Below are 17,558 nucleotides of genomic sequence, written 5' to 3'. Positions count from 1 at the left end.
GCATTTTTATGCTCATAATTCATTAAGACACTTTTGAAAATTTTACTTGTAGGCCCCTCTTCATTGGCAAGCACATAGAATCAGCTTCTGCTCTCAGATAGATCAGCGTGAACCTAGATAACTCCACTGTAAGCATTATTCAGGATTTACTCCACTGTGACTGAAGTAGAGTTTGTCTCAGAAGGCCACAAATGCTGGCTCTTCAGATCAAGCAATGCCAAACCACTAAACTACTCATTTTGTTTTATAAATGGAACCCAGAAACCCACTTGTTTGATATTACTGAGATTTAAATGCACTGGATAAAATTTTTAAAAGCTCCTAATTCAGTTAGGAGGCTAAGCCCCATTTTCAAAAGTGACTTGGGAGCCTAAATCTCACTGAAAATCAATGGTGCTAAGTACCCAAGTGTCAGTCACTTTTGAAAATGGGAAGTCTGCTTTGGTGACTGAAAAATTTACCTATAGCCTCATTCATAAATAGACCCAAATCTGTTTAAGTCAGTTGGACTGTGTCTAGTTATGCCAGGCTAGAAATTGGCCCAAGTGTAGTGATAGTGTAACACCAACAGACCCCGGTCATCGGCGGGCAGGATTGAACCGGGGACCTCTGGAGCATAGTGCAGAAGCCTCTACTGCATGAGCTAAAAGCTAACTGACTGTTAGCTAAGGCTGTAGAGCAGACTCATTTTAGCTCTCTCTCTAAGTGGTCTCAGTGCCACTAGATGGGACAGAACACCACACCCAGGAGGTGTGTGGGTTACAATAGCAGTGTGTTTCATTAGTGTGGTAATATATGGATCTCACTTCTGTTGAATTTCCATACACATCCAAGTTGAAGGATCCCAGTTTAATAATTGAGAGGAATGAATTCAAGTAGGTGAGATTTTAAAAACCCAAATGTAAATTGTAATTCTTTATCAACCCACTCAGCCTAATCTGGTAGCCCAGATTCCAAAGCCATATATATGCTATTGCTTAGCATTAGCAGGAAATCCCAACTTCTAGTTCTGAGAGGCAAATCTCCTTCCCCTGTCCTTGCTCTGTGTGTTTAAAGCTGTTATCTGCAGAAATCCATAGAGACGTAAGAGGAAAGTGGAGGGATTCATAAAATATGTTTTCTGACTAGTTCTACAAATCAGGCTTTGTGTCTGGAACTAAGCAGAGTGGGAGTGAGTGATATTTGCAAGACTTCAGCGGGCCATTCAAGGGGACACAGGACCTGTGGCTACATGGTTGTAGTGGGCCAGAACTCCTACATGTGGAGCATGGAAAGGCAGTGGCCTCTGAGCTGGTGTAGCAGCTGCAGACTGACTGGGCGGCAGTCCCACCTCATGCAAGGTATGGGGGTTGAATAGCCACTACCACACTTAGCTCCATGGACAAAACCCAAGTAATCTGGCTTTGTGCAGAAGAGGTGAATTTAAAGTTTGACACACCATTTTAAATCAACCAGTTGAAAATCAGTTCCTTGTGTATTCACCAGCCAAAACTGGAGTTCAGAGTGTTGTGCTTTCCCTGTTGATGATGATGCTAAAATCTAAAGCAGTGTAAAGAATGTTAGATTCATATATTATTTAGGTGTTTGCAATGTCAACCTTTGCCAGAGAGTCACAAAACACTGATTTCCAATGGTATTTGCAAATAAAAAGTCTTTACATACATATATATATAAATTTATCACAATAAAAAGTTAAAAGGACATTAAAGTTGCAATATCAAGCACTCACAAGTTAGGAAATGCCAAAATTAAAGTTGCGAATAAAACCTTAATTTGGCCTCCTTGTGTGTATACATTATGATGAAGGTTACAATTTAATCATTGGTATTTTTAGTAAAAGTCACAGACAGGTCATGGGCAAGAAATAAAAAATCACGGCCCATGACCTGTCCATGACATATACCATAAATATCGCTGACTGAATCTTGGGAAGGGGGGGGGGGCGCACTGCAGGGGGAGGAGCCTGGGGCACCAGCTGCGGCTGGGGGGAGCCCGCAGCACCAGCTGCTGGGGAGGAGAGAACCCTGGGGGGCCCGCAGCTGCACTGGCTGCTGCCAGGGGTAGCCCCGAGGGGTCAGCGGCCACTTTCGCCACTGCCCAGTGGGGGGAAGGCCCAGGGGGCCAGCAGCCACCCCAGGACCACTGCTGGGAGCAGCCGAGCTGTGGCTGCTCCCACCACCCGCAAGGCCAGCAGCATCGGCTGCTGCTCAGGCAATCCCCGGGGCCAGCTGCCCGGGACCACCAGAGCAGTGGCTGGGGCGGCTGCCTGCAGAGCCACCCGAGCGACTGGCTGCAGACCAGCTCCAGCAGCGGCTGGTGTGGCTCTTCTGGGTTCACCTAGAGCAGCTGGCCCCGGGGTCAGGCACACTGGCCTCTGCAGAAGTCACGAAGGTCACAGGAAATCACAGAATCCGTGACTTCCGCGGCCTCCATGACGAACATGGAGCCCTAATTATGATACAGTCTTTAATTACATGATCTGATGCCATTTTTTCTACAACTCTCCTACTCATTCAGTACACGGGATTAGATGGTGCTTGTTGCACTGGTAGTTACTCAATATTTCTTTGTATCCTTATCATTTGGTGCACTCTTATGGCACACCATCCTAATGCTGCACTGAATAAAGAATTATTAATTTCTGCATGGGCTCTTCTTAGTACATTTAGAAACATTAATGAATTTATCTTCCTTCACAGCACCAAGTGAGATGAACTGGAATTATTATCTGCATTTTACGCATGAAGAATAGAGGCAGAGAGATTAAAGCCAAAACTGTCAGTGGTGTTAACTAATTTTGGATGCCCAATCTAAGAAATTTAGGGCCTGATTTTTCACTTCTGAGTACTTGTTTTTGCAAATTTAACATTCTTATAAATTAATTTTGTGGGGTGTAACGTTTTTTTAAAAACTAAAAATTGAAAAAACAGAAATTCCATCATGTGGAACCATGCTGACCTCCCACATGTGTCATCATCGGGGTGAGATCTTTAGATCCACTGCACACACTTCTGCCGCCTGAGCTAATGGAGTACGTAACCGGTAGCAGCAGAAAGCACAAAGTATCTTCTGTGTGGATCTGCCACGAGAGATGAATGCACACACACACTTTGCCAGTGAGTTTCACAGCAAAGGAATCTTGAGCCTTGGGAATAATGGGTTAAATTTCAGGTTCAGTAGGAGAGTGTGCTCTAATAGTTACAGACCCTCTGGCTCTCTCCCCCCGGCCTCTCCCTATCCCCTTCTGATCCTATTCTCCCCCAACTCGTGTCCATTTTCCTTTTCCACTGCTCCTATCCTTCCCCTTCCTTCCATGGCTCCTGCCCTTCCCTCTCCCATCTGCTCCTGCCTCCCCCGCCATTATGACTCATAACCCCTCCCCTGCAGTCCAAGCTCTCTCCCACCCTCTCCCCAGAGTTCCTGCTCCTGCCCCTCCCACACACACCTGTAGCTCTTAAACCAAACCCTGTTCCTCACCCCTCTGCATTCGTGTCAGGATGGTTCCCCCTCCTCCATGCTGCCTGGGAGCTATCAGAGATAGGATTGCGAGCACAGTCTCTGCTCTCAGTGTAGATGCAGTCTTTGGAGAATTTAGCTGCCAAACTCTAACAAGTCTCTACTGAGTACATGCAAGGTGCAATTCTTCAGAGACTTCAGAGAAATGTGGGCAAATTTGCACAGGAAAAACAAAGGGCACATCCCTTATACCAGGGCAACTCCTCTGCCCAATTTCAGTAAACCCGTCCAAAACAAGGAGGCACAAGTTTCTCACCCAAATGACTGTATGAATTGTTTACAACTGAAACTTAAAAAAATAAAATTGTCCTGAGGTAGACACCTGGAATGAGAAATTTCAGGCTGAAAGGTTAAAATTGGCAAAGTGATGGTGTCTTATAATGGAAAGTGTTGGGCAACTTTAACTTTAAGCACCACTATTTTCACTACTTATAATGTATCATTAGCTTATGAAACACTCAGTTTTCCGCGGGCAATATAAGCATTTATAAATGTTCTTAGTGAATGTGCCTGGACTATTAATGGCAATTCACTACATTTATTATTTATATGCCTTTCAAGGCAATGTAGATTGTGGCATATATATTTGTCTCCATTGCCTACAAATAGCAGCGTGATGTCTGCATGATTGCTGAGGCATTACATAAACCAGATCTGGTTTTGTGGCTCATTTTCAAATTTCTCTGTGCAATGAATCAGAAATAAAATTCAAAGCAACTACTTTAGAAGGTTAGGAAAGATAGGAATGAGAATTAATATTAACACAGATTGATAATTAGAAAACTGTGTTCAGTTTTGAGCTAATTATTTTCTCAGCAGACATCCCTCCTATTTAGGAGATTACACAGCCTCAAGTCTTCATTTTTTACCCATTCTCTCATGGGACTTCATCTGTTACTTTAAAATTTAAGGCTGTTTCTTTGGCTTTAATATCACAGATTGAATTTGAAGGACTCATTTCAGCTGTTTCCACTCTACATTTACAGAGAAACATTTATTCCCAAATTCAACTGTAACTATAGTAACCTGCATTTCAGTGTTTTTCAGTAAGAAAAATAAAAGCCCGCTCAGATAGAAGGGAGCATGTTGTGTTATTTATTGAACTATGAAAAGACAAGACTTCATATTTTTTTAAAAAATCAGCCAATTACCATTGCTACTCAAAAACTAGCAGAGCTCTGTATTTAGTCTCAGGAACTAGATGATCTGCATTTACCTAATCCAGCTTCTTACATGAGAAACTGCACTAGACAAGTGGGGGGGAAAAGGAATATTTAGACCAATCTGATTTATCTAACATTCCTCACTTAATTCCCAACTATTCACTGTCCAGTATAGGTCGGAGGAGGGTAGACTTGTAGGCTAGCTTTGCGATATTGTACTCACCAGATATACTAGAGCAATTAAGAATTTTGAACAGATAAAATTACCTTTTCGTTATAAACAGGTGATCACATTTGTGTGCCTCAACTAGTAAATTCTTCTGATGATTTTGCAAGGCTGATAAATGACATCTTTTACAATAATGCCATATCAATGAAGATGAGGAAGGATTGTCAGACTCCTCCCTTTTTTTCCTGCTTCCTTTGGATTTCTTTTCTGCATTTTTTTTGTTTTGTTTACCTTTATTTCTCTCTCTCTCTCTCTCTCTTGCTTTAGATTATTTTGAATTTCCCATTATTTAAGCATTCTGTACTTGCAGTTCTCAAGAGTGCACTATATAATACATCAGATGCTTATAGTAATGCATATTTAATTACGCACTTTCCAAATTCCTAGAGATTCATATGGTATAGCTTTCATATTATACCATATGCTGTGTGCATTTCATTATGTTAATGCACTTTAAATTTTAATCACACTTCCTTTAAAAATATTGTTAGTCCACTCAATGGTAGAAAACAAGGGCATAGACTCAGAGTTTAAGGCCAAGGGGGACCATTAGATCATCTTGTCTGACCTACTGTATATCACAGGCCACTAAAATTTCACCCAGTTAAACCCTTACTGGGTTTACAGTAACTTGTGCTTGGCTAAAGCATAACTTCCAAAAAGGCATCTAGTCTTGATACGAAGGTATCAAGAGATGGAGAATCCACCACTTTCTGTAGTTTGTTCCAGTGGTTAATCAAATTCACCGTTAAAAATATGTGCCTAAATTTCCTATTTGAATTTATTTGACTTCAGCTTCCAACTATGAGGGGGGATTTATGCCTTTTTCTGCTAGATTAAAGAGCCCTTTAGTAACTGGTATTTTCTCCCCGTGAAGGTACTTAAACACTGTAATCAAGTCATCTCTCAATCTCCTTTTTTGATAAACTAAATACATTGAGCTCTTGCTGTAAGACATTTTCTCCAGCCTTCAAACCATTTTTTGTGGCGTTTTCTTTACCCTCTCCAGTTTCTCAGCATCCTTTTTAAACCAAACCTGTGTATAGTATTCTAATATCTGCATCACCAATACCTTGCTTCATAGGCGCCAACTTTCCAATGTGCCAGGGGATGGTCCCCCCGGCTCCAATCCAGGCCGCGCCCCACTCCACCTCTTCCCCGAAGACCTCACCCTGCTTCTTCCCGCCCCACCCTGCCTCTTCCCACCCTGTTCTGCCCCCTCCCCTAGCATACCACGCCCTCGTTTCTCCCCCCTCCCGCCCCCACACCTCCTGCATGCCGCAAAATAGTTGATCTGCGGCAAGTGGGAGGCACTGGGAGAGAGGGGAGGCGCTGATAAGGGGGTTGCCGGTGGATGCTCAGCACGCACCATTTTTTTCCAGGGGTGCTGAAGCACCCCTCAGTGTCAGGGCCTATGCCATACTTAGCCATCTGCCAAATCCACTGCCATCCCAGATTATCAAATCCCACAATATCCCCTGATATTTGTTTTCAGTAATCGAATACTTTAGCCAACGCTGAATCAAACAGGAGAAAAAGTGCATTTTTCACATCCCTCATCTGCTTGTGCTTAATCATGTTTGTGGAGGACAATGGTTTATAAGGTATATGCAAGTCCAATTTGTAATGTGTTTGAGTGGCTATGTCCATCTCTGTCCTGCCTCCAAGCATCATAAGTCTCCACAGAAATACCATTTGAGGTGAGCCTATACATATGTAAAGTAATTTAAAGGCCTCGAGCAAAACTTCTCTACACTTGAAAAGTTGTATAATTTAAGATACAGCATCCCTACATATTTCAGATGAGAATTTTTAAAGCTAACATTTCAACTAGTTTTGAAAACAGTAAATTCATGCCTAAGTATATTGAATACTATTTTCCAAAGGTACAATTTTCAAAATCACTCAAGTGATTTAGGAGTTTATATCCCATTTTCAAAAATAACTTTGGCACTTAGAGCCAGATTTTTTAAGGTAATTTGCACCTGTAACTCCCACTGAAAAATCTGGCCCTTAGTCTAATTGACAGTCAGTGGGATTTAGACATACAAGTGCCTAACTCACTTTTGAAAATAGGACTTAGATACTTCTGAAAACTATACCCAACATCTATTTGTTTTGGGAAGCAACATTGTTTCAATGATTAAAAGAGGGTACTAGGAGTCAGGACTCCTGGGATCTAGTCGCATATCTGCCACTGAATTGTTGTGTGACTTTGGGAAGCCACTTGACACTTTGTGTTTCTTAGTTTACCCATTTATGAAACAGGAATAATAATAAGTACTTATTTTACAGGGGTGCTGTAAGACTTAGTGTCTAGAGAGTGCTTTGAGATCCTTGGGTGAAAGTTACTATATAAATACAAAATATAATCCTGATGCGATGATTTATTTTTCTTCAATTTTCTTCAGAGTTGAAAGAAAGGAGCGTGCACGTTTGAAGACTGTGAAGTTTAATGCGAAACCTGGTGTGATTGATGCAAAAGGGGTATGTAAAAAAGAAACATATTAAAAGATGCCAGAATGTCTCTGTTGTCAAAGAGTTAAATGAAATTGCTATGTCTGTTTTAAAATTGAGCATATTATGGCAACACAAGAAAGAGAAGGAGATTGTTTTAACTAAGGTTTGGAGTATGGTGAAAAATATAAAGTATGACATGATCTGCTAAATAATTAATATCCTCTTGTACTATAGTACTAATAGACATTGCCTCCTAACAGGGAGATAATAAGAAAAGAAATAGCATTCTTTGTTATTGATGGGATTTAGTTAAGTATTTGGCTTGGGAAAGGAAAACTTTCAAAATTCATTGACACGTATGTTTGTTTAATGACATACAGAGAGAGAGAGAGACAAAAAGAAAGAGAGAGAGAGATGAATCCCCTTACTTCAAAAGTTGTTAAAACTAATAGCAAAGTTGACAGTATCAGTCAGAGAAGTAAAATTTATGTTTCTAATTTAATACTTTAATGGTTGTGACAGACATTGAACAGAGACTTGTACCACAGTAAGCATAAAGGGTCAGCCAGCCCAGAATGGAATTTTGAACTTGTTTGTTCACTAGCAAAATATTTCCAGAAGGGATGATTCTAACTGGTTAAAACTTTTTTTGTTTAAATTCCCCTTCAATTGGCATATTAATACAGAAGAATCTCACTGTTCTAGAAGTCCAAAGCATGTTCTGCCATATCTTAAGTTGATATAATATGACATTTTGAAGAATGCTAAGTAGTGGTTAGTCTAATATTCTGGATGGCAAGAGTTGTAGAAAGAGTGTAGTCATATAAAAAAGTACAATAATCATACACATCCAATTATATTTTCCCACTGAGACATTTTTCACATTTACAGCATTAGATGAACACATTACAGATGCTATTCTACCAGTTTTTACTTGTGCAGATAGTCCAAATGACTTAAATGGAATGACACTTACAAGTAAGGGCTTTAGCAATCCACAAAGGATGGGAGTTTCAGAACCATCAGCATAAAACTCCCATAGGCTTCTCAATAGAAGAGGAGTTGGGCCAACATGGCACATTTTTGAAAATCCCACTTCTTAGTCTTGCTGTGCCACAGTTCCCCGTCAATGGAAACTGGAATGATAACACTTCCTTTCTCCCAGTCTTCATCTGTCTTGTCCATGTAGACTGTAACCTCTTCAGAGAGGGGAGTGTGTTTTGTTATGGGCATGTCCAGAACCTAGCATAATGGAGTCCCAGCTTCAGTGGGAAATCCAGGTGCTAACATAATACACATAATATTTCTTTTGCAAAATTCTTAAGAAAAGAAAATCACTCTTGCAAATAGCACTTTCTGTCTCCTCTGTGTGGACCAGATTCTGATCTCAGTGCAAATTAAGAACAACTGCATTGACTTAAATAGAATTTTTCCAGATTTACACCAACATACCTGGGATCAGAATCAGGCTCTATGTACATTATTTCTGTATGCAAGTGACATAATCGATATGACCTCCTGCAAAGTCAAAACAAAATTTTTCATTTGAAATAACAATTCTTCTGGAACCTTGTGAATTTTTAACAGGTACTGTATCGTCAGTCAGATCACTTCTTAAAATGTCCATTTCCTGTATACTGTCAAAACCTTGCGGGAATAATTCATTCATGTTACTAATGGTCCTTACCAGACCCTGGTGAGAATTTAATTATCCCATAATTTCCTACAATGTTCTTCTATCTTTGCCATCAATGTAACATTAATCTCCCAGCCACTCATTCCATTACTTGTTGCAACATTTAGGAAATTGCACAATTACAGAATCAGGCTGTTGAACCCTTTGGAAATTTATTTTAGTTTGTTAGTCTGCGCTAAAATCTGTTTTTCCCTTCTTAAAAAAACCTATTTAGGTACAAGCAGTGTATGAAACATTAAAATATTTTATGTGGGGCAAAAATTCATCTTAATCCTAAATGACATTAATAATGGGAATAATATAAATCCAATTAGTGATGCTAAGCCCTAGGTAATATGAAGTGATTACATATAGTGATATAAATAGCAAGTGTAATTTCATCGAACAGGAATAAACCTTGAAGTTATTGGCTGAGCTTTCTACTAAAACTGTTAGTTTGATGCATTTAATTGTTATAATAATACAACTATTCACACATCTCTGCTCCTTCCAATTTTGGCTTTGATAGTCGTTATTGTACATGGTTTTAATAGCAAAGTAAATGGTCACTCCCTCTGGTCCATTACAGCTTCTTTGCACTGATACAGCAAAGCATAAAGCACGCTAAAGCTGGCTTAACTACCTACTATGTAGAAAAATCCCCAGGTCGTATCAAGCTGCCATAACGGCTCAGACGCTGCCTCCCTCTACCCTCAGGCATAGGGGGCATGGCCAATGGTAAGGTAACATAGCCAGGATGTCCCTATGCCTCAGCCATCTCTGACTATCAAAACAGCCCCTTGGGGTCATTGGCAGCTAGCATAAAATAGAGCATCCCCAAGGTTGCTCTAGTTTATGGCATGTCCTGGAAATGGAGTTAGAGGGCCCCCAGAATTGGGAAGCACAAAGGTGATTTAAAAGTCATCTTTGAACCCTTCTCCTGAGCTGTACTGAGGCCTGAACTTCCCCATTATTCTGATAGAAGGGTAGTATGTCAGTAATATTGAGTAACGTCATATTTGCCAAGTTGCCTATTCAGCACTTAGAAACTTCACCTACTGTAGGCTTTAAACTTAATAAAATAAATTTTCCCTTTCTAAATTTAAGGCATACAGTAGTTGATGCTTGTAAGATTTTCACTGAGAATCATCAGCACTGGAGGATGGAAAAATCACAGAAGTGAAAAGAAACTAGACTATAATCTGCTTTACTCTTAACTGCAGTAATTGCAGCCAGTCTTTTAGCAGACAAAAATAGCATCTTTCTTGCATCCCTCCCCGCCCCGCCCCCAATCATATATTGTTTCTTGAATGTGGGCTGGAGGCATTTTTTATGACAGATCTTGTAACTCTTTTGAAAAGAGTTTTACAACAGCTTACTTTGAGTTTCTAATATTCATGAAGTTTGCCTGTTTCCATCAAATTGTTCAAGTATCTGAAAGCATAAGATGGAGTATGCCCTTCATAATGTGCAAATAGTTATTTTCTATTTCTGTTGGAGCCCTATGTTGTCAGTGCTTTTCAACTCTACATTCACTTTAAAAAACAAAATCCATTATCCACTAGTGTGACCGGGGTCCCAGGGCGGCCACACTGAGATTGCTCAATCAGGACAAACAGCAAAGAATGGAGCAGACAATCCTCAAAACTGGTGGTTATTCTTATACTTAGATTCACCAAGCCAGCAACAAAACGGCTTCTACAACTAGTTACTACTGGTTACCCAGAAGCCAAAAACACATCTCCCTTAAAACAATCCAGCCTGGGGCTCCTACCTAGACAGCCAAGTCAGACATGATGAAGATTACTGAAAATCTTGTTCATCATATGAAAAGTTCTACCAATCCCAAAGGATCAGACACATTACCCACCAAGTCAATGAATATTTCAGATCTTACCCAAATAAACACTGACAGCCAATTCTTATTAACTAAACTAAACGTATTAAAAAAGAAAAGAGAGTATAGGTTAAAAGATCATTGTACATACAGACATGAATAAAATTCTTAGGTCAGTTTCACAGTAGAGATGGTGAGCTTTAGAGTTGCCAAGAGTTCTTTCAGAATTAGTTCCATGGGTTACAGTCTAATGTCCAATATCAGGGTGATCCAGACTGGAGCTGGAGACCTCAGTCTTGTGACTCAAACTTCCCTGATGAAGCTTAAGCCGATCTTAGATACAGGATTGGGGCCCTAGAGTTCTTTTTATAATTCTCTGGCAGCCTCTTGACAGCAGGTGTTTCTTGGGTGAAGTATTGTGGCTTTGAATTAAGACCTATTTCCTAAGTGCCCCCAGTAATTTGCTACATGGATTAGCATAAGGCAACTGCCCATCTCCCACCATTTACAGGTAGTTTACTACATACTTCAAAGAAAAATAAAGACAATGATATTACTACATTCACAGTTCATCTAAATGTTAACATCTCCCTTTGATCTCTAAATTAACAGAATACAGTGACAGACAGGAAACATTTGGTTACGTTGTCAACCTCTAAAAATATATATGTAAACACACTAAAACATACAATCATTATCTACAATATTACACAGGTAGCTGGGCCTTTATCTGCCGGTTGGTTCAAAATGATTGGGTTTCACCATTGAAGACCTAGCTATATTTCTATAAAGAGGTGGTGATCTGAGCTCAGTCCCTGGTGTAGAGTTGTCCTTAGTATAAGCTTGTCAGGGTTCCCTTCCCACTCTGAACTTTAGGGTACAGATGTGGGGACCCACATGAAAGACCCCCTAATTTCTACCAGCTTAGGTTAAAAACTCCCCAGGCACAAATTCTCCCTTGTACCTTGGGTTTAAGTAATGCTGCCACCACCAAGTGATTTAACAAAGAACCAGGAACCAAGTGATTTAACAAAGAAATTTAACAGGAACCAACCACCACCAAGTGATTTAACATAGAACCCCTTGGAGTTCCTCTTCCCCCAGCAATCCCCCCAAGCCCTTACACCCCCTTTCCTGGGGAGGCTTGAGAATGATATCCTAACCAGTTGGTTACAAATTGATCAAAGACCCAAACCCCTGGGTCTTAGAACAATGGAAAAATCAGTCAGGTTCTTAAAAGAAGGATTTTATTTAAAGAAAAGGTAAAAGAATCACCTCTGTAAAATCAGGATGGTAAATACTTTACAGGGTAATCAGATTCAAAACACAGAGGATTCCCCTCTAGGCAAAACTTTAAAGTTACGAAAAAAACGGGATAAACCTCCCTCTAGCAAAGGGAAAATTCACAAGTTGAAAACAAAAGGTAATCTAACGCGCCCTGCCTTATTTACTTACTCTTTCTGTAATATCAGAGACTTGTACAAGATGGTTTATAGGAGAAGGAGTTTTTTTGACCTGATGCTTCTCTGCTTTCCACAGAGAACACACCACAAAGCCTTTCCCTCCCCCACCCCCCCAAGATTTGAAAGTATCTTCTTTCCCCTTTGGTCGGGTGCCAACCAGGTTATTTGAGCTTCTTAACCCCTCACAGGTAGGGAGGAATTCTAGGCTAACCTTAGCTGTATGGTTATGACAAAGCTAGAGGTGGGAAACACCTGTTAGGTCATCTAGTCCATTCCTCCACCAGTGCACAATTTTTTCCAAGCATATGTTTGTTAGTGTTTTGATCAGTGTAATTTTAAATGTTAGAAGTCTGAGGCTTCCATCATTTCCATTAGGAGGCTGTTCCTTAGCCTCATACAGGTAGATACACCGAAGTGCCTAACTATCACTCTTAGGGTGACCGGACAGGAAATGTGAAAAACTGGGATGGGGGTGGGGGGTAATAGGAGCTGTATAAGAAAAAGACCCAAAAATCGGGACTGTCCGTATAAAATCGGGACATCTGGTCACCCTAATCACTCTACATGTGTAAGTCCAACAATTAGGTGCCACTGAGATCCTCAAGACCCATACTCAGCCTCACCAGGTGCCGAAATAGCCACCATTAAAGTCCCCTATGCGCGTACGTTTCTGACAATGAGCATGTGAACTGCTCTCTCGGTGCCCAGGTGACTACTGTCTCATGCACAAGCGCCAGCGGGATCCTCAGACGAGGCATTCCCCCATCTATCTTGCCTGTGGGAACCCAGTCTGGCATGTGTTCTCAGGGCATAGCTGAACCCACACAAAACAGGTGGTGATGGTGAAGTTGTTTCACTTTTTATAAATTAGTAAGTATGCATTGGTGCCAAAGAACTGGAACCTGGGTCTCCTGCTTCCCAAGTGAGGGTCCTAAGCCCCTGGCTATACAGTCATTCTCACTTGCTGAGCAGTGGATATTTAGTTATTTATAAAAATAACTGCTTCAACAGGAGCGAGAGTATTCTGCCCCAGAATGCCCCATAGTCCAAAGGTTAGCGCATTAGCCTGGTGAAATCCAAGTTCAAATCCCTTCTTCACCTTAATCAGAGGGGGGAAGTGAATCCTCATCTCCTATATCCAGGTAGGTGCTCTAACCACTGGGCTAAAACCTATTAAGGGGGGTATAGCACCATTATTCCATGGATTAGCATAAGGCAACTGCCCATCTCCCACCATTTACAGGTAGTTGACTACATACTTCAAAGAAAAATAAAGACAATGATATTACTACATTGTCTGCTCTGGTGGGGGGATTTTTTGGAGGGGAAAAAAGCATTCGGCACCTAATTCCAGGAGAGGGTCTCAAGCAGAAATAGACGCCTCCTTCCAGCCCAGACTTAGGCACCTAACGTGCCTGGGCCCTTTTGAAGGGTGGGGTTTAGGACCCACCCCTCTCCTCAGCGTTTCCTATTGGCTAGCTTCGGCAGCTCCCTGTTCAGCATGCTGGCTTTTGTGGATCCCATTCTTAGATGCCTCTCTCTCCCCAGGCATTTTACAAGGAGCCTAAGGCTGTATATTCCACCGGGTGTCAAAGCACCTCAGCGTTAGGCGCTGCAGGGCGATGCTGTGCCTGAAGTCCCTTTGTGGATCTAGCCCATAGTCAGGAAGCTTTTCCTAATATTCAGCATAATTTTTTTCTTGTCTTTATTTTAGTCCATTACCCTATTTATACCCCACATCAATCTGTGGGTTTTTTAAAGCACATTTTGGATGGGATTTTCAAAAGTTCTCTGCATTGGCCTAACTCTTCTCCCATTACAGTCAATGGGAGCTGGACCGTTGACTTCAGTAAGAGCAGATTTAGGCCAATATTCTGAACACAGTTGAAAATCCTATTCCCAGTGGGTTTGTTAGTCATAAGTTAGCCAAACAAATTCACATTTCTCTCTTAGGCCCAATTATGCAACCCTGGCTGTCTTGGGTGAGCATTTTCATGATTAGCTTGTGAGACAGTTTGCCTCAATAAGTGCTATAGTAGGATGCCCACCATTTTGGTCACTGCACCCGGGATTGAACTGGGGCTCTCCACAGCTAAAAGCACAAGCTACAGAGCCAGGGCTCTCTAGCCGGGTCTGTAACAGACTGGGTCCTGGTCTACGCTACAGGGTTAGGCTGATGTAAGGCAGCTTATGTCAACCTAACTCTGTAAGTGTCTACACTAAAATGTAGCTCCCACCGATGTAATTCACCCACGACACCAACTTAATAACTCCACCTCCGCGAGAGGCGTAGCACTAAGTCGATGTAATTAGGTCGACAGTGTCAATGTAGCACTGCATTGCTTACATCAACTGTTGCTGTCTTCAGAAGCCATCCCACAATGCCCCACACTGACAGGTAAATGGGTGCAAGCGTTACTGGTGAGGACACACACCACTGACACAAGGAGCATAATGTGAACATGCAAAAGTGATTCAATTACTGCAGTGGCTGTATGGTGATGTAACTTAGGTCAACTTAATTTTGTCACGTTGACTTGTCCTCTGCAAATCAAGCACTAAGGGGGACCTATAACACACATGCACACATACAGGATTACACTAATGCAAGTGAGTAAGAATTGCACGTGACAGCCCTTGATCTTTCTTTGTACGCCAATCCCTTCTATTGCCATTAATTTTGTTGCATTTTTCTGAATTCCCTCCAGGTTAATTTCTTTCTGATAATGAGGCAGTGGGTACCAGCTGTGGATTAACAGTCCAATGTGTGTGTGTGTGTGTGTCAGATACAGTACTTTTTTCCCCTTCTTCCAAATTTGGTATTAAGAGACTAGCAATAGGTGTTTAGTGAAGGATAATGGAAGTGTCGAACATTAAAATGTGTAGGATTACACGTGGGATGAATTACTAAGTAGAACAGAGGTCGAAAACAAATTAAACAAAGTGAATCTGCCCACAAGGGCCAGGTGTAGGAGATTTAGTGAAGGTGGTGTAGGCACTGACACTGAACTAAATATCTTTGTTCCCTTTCTCAGTCAGACTTCTCCCCCATGCCCTAACTCCAGGGACTTTTCTCTGCTCTGTAACGACCCTCCAGGTCTGTTTTTCTCCTAGCGACTGGGAGTGGCTACCTGTGTAATATTGTGCTGAGAACTCTGAGCACTGTCCTTAGAATGAGTACTAAATCTTGCAATAAATTGGAGCATCAGTTTGTATTCTGACTGCTGTCATAGAAAAAGGAGACTCTTGTGGTTGTACTCCCCAGGAACGGGAAACCATTGTGTCTAGGAGCAATCTTCCTGCCTCTTTGCGGGTGCCTAATCTGCCACAAGTATAGTATCAGAAAGACAAGGTGGGTGACGAGGAATATTTTAGAAATGAGCCTGAGTAAAAAGCTTGAATATGGATCCAGATCCCAAGTTTGGGGACACTTTAATGTGAGGTTTTGATTTAGGCTTATCTCACCTCAAACAGTAGTGAATATTTTAGATACAATCACTGAAATGTTATCATTGCAAAGTATGTTCTTCCACAGTAATTTACAAGTGAACTTTGGTATATAAATAGAACAAGCCATCAATAACATTCCAACAAATACATTATGTTTTTTCCCAGAACAAAATTATGTTTTGTTGTCTCAGCACAAGGCAATTATTGGACACCTATTGGTATTAGAAATAACTTGTTTACATGAAATTTGTTCAGTGTGAGAACTGAATGTTACATTTTCTAAGCTTCCGGGAAATTTGAGTAGAGCACATGCAGGAGTAGATCATGATCTTCTAGATGGTTTACCTCTTTGAAATGTCCAGAAACAAACAATTTTCCCAGTCTCTCATCATAGTTGAGAGATAACCACTTGTCTTTGAAGGAAGGATTAGGTTTTTCAATGGAATTTAGACAGGTGATTTGCTTAGGAAAGACCATTTATGTTTTTTTATATTAGAATAAAGAGCACCTCTGTTTTTAATTTTTATCCTTAGAGCAAAATGTTTCTTCTCCATGCAGTGATGTAAAGGGGATATGATCAGAAGGTTTGAGCAAGGGACTAAGAGAGAGGGGTGACTGCTGAGGCCGTATTCACTTCAATGGGAGATGTATGCATCCAGTTAATGGGTTGATCAGGTTGAAGGTCTGACTCCTGGCTCTCTTACTGTTTCTTGATGTCTCCTTTGGCAAGTTACTTAACCTAGGAGCAGATGGAGGCATTGTTCTAAGGCATAATTCCTCTGAACCTGTTAATCAGGCTGTGTGCTTCCTCCCATCCTCTCAGGTGCTCAGCCTCATAGGACGTATTATTGAAGCCTAGAACTGTTGTTTTTATTTGTAAATATAATAATGATCAAAGAGAGCCTCTAAGTAGTTTCTCCTGAGAGTGATGGACTAATAGTATTGACTTCATAGCAAGGAGTCACGTGCAACCAGAACCTTCAATATCTGTGCCACAAAACTCCTGGCCAGAAACTACCAGAGACTAATTACGAGCATGTTTAGCCTTTTTGAAAGATGTAGCAGGCATCCTAGTCCATACTGGGGAAGGGTCATGGGCCTCTCAGTGCCCCACGCAAACACTCACTCACCTGCCCTCTTCCTCACTGGCACATGGTTTTCACTTGCTCAGTGCACAGGAACATGAAGTGAAAGTGACAAGGGGTTACATGCCTCTCCCCTTCTACCACCTTCTTAGAGTGGTCAAACACATTGGTAAGTAAAGTAAATATTTAGGAGCTCAGATTTTACCTTGATGGGTGTGTAATATAAATGCTTAACTAGATCAGGTTAGGTGGAAACATCTGAAAACACACAGAGCCATGTACTTTCCTCAATGCAATTATGATGTCAATGAGAATATTACCACTTCTGGAGGGGCAATGCATGGCTCTTCCCTCCCTATATTTGTATAGCTAAAGATACAAAATTTCCAGACAACAAACACCCATTCTACTTAGAAAAAGAGCGTTGAATAGGAAATGGTTCTGCATGTCAACTAATTCACATTTATTTTAACGAGTTGAGGTATGTTTTCAGAATTGTTTTATGAGTCAGTATTTTGCTTTAAGTATGCCGACTTCAGAATGATTGAAATGTGCTTTGATGTAGCTTTTGAGTGAGCATCTGCAAATAGTGTACGGGCATCATTCTTACGAACCCTTTGTTCCTACACCTGCATTGCTAATTGGCATAAAACCTACTCTAAAGGTTGTGTGGTTTAGTT

At 41.1% G+C, this 17,558-nt stretch overlaps 1 protein-coding gene across 23 annotated transcripts in view; it reads left to right on the top strand.

Annotated features, from left to right (window-relative positions):
* The window catches only part of DLG2 (discs large MAGUK scaffold protein 2), a 1,447,004-nt gene that overhangs the window by 1,380,482 nt on the left and 48,964 nt on the right, over window positions 1-17,558 (top strand). For all 23 annotated transcript variants that reach the window (XM_074955894.1, XM_074956035.1, XM_074956046.1 and 20 more), the window contains one exon: window positions 7,320-7,395. In XM_074955894.1, coding sequence (XP_074811995.1) covers window positions 7,320-7,395 — 76 coding nt within the window. The remainder of the gene's footprint in view (window positions 1-7,319; window positions 7,396-17,558) is intronic.

The sequence above is a fragment of the Natator depressus genome, chromosome 1 (genome assembly GCF_965152275.1).
Source record: "Natator depressus isolate rNatDep1 chromosome 1, rNatDep2.hap1, whole genome shotgun sequence".
NCBI lineage: Eukaryota > Metazoa > Chordata > Testudines > Cheloniidae > Natator > Natator depressus.
The sequence above is the reverse complement of the archived record's forward strand: the minus strand, read 5'-3'. Positions and strand labels throughout refer to the sequence as shown.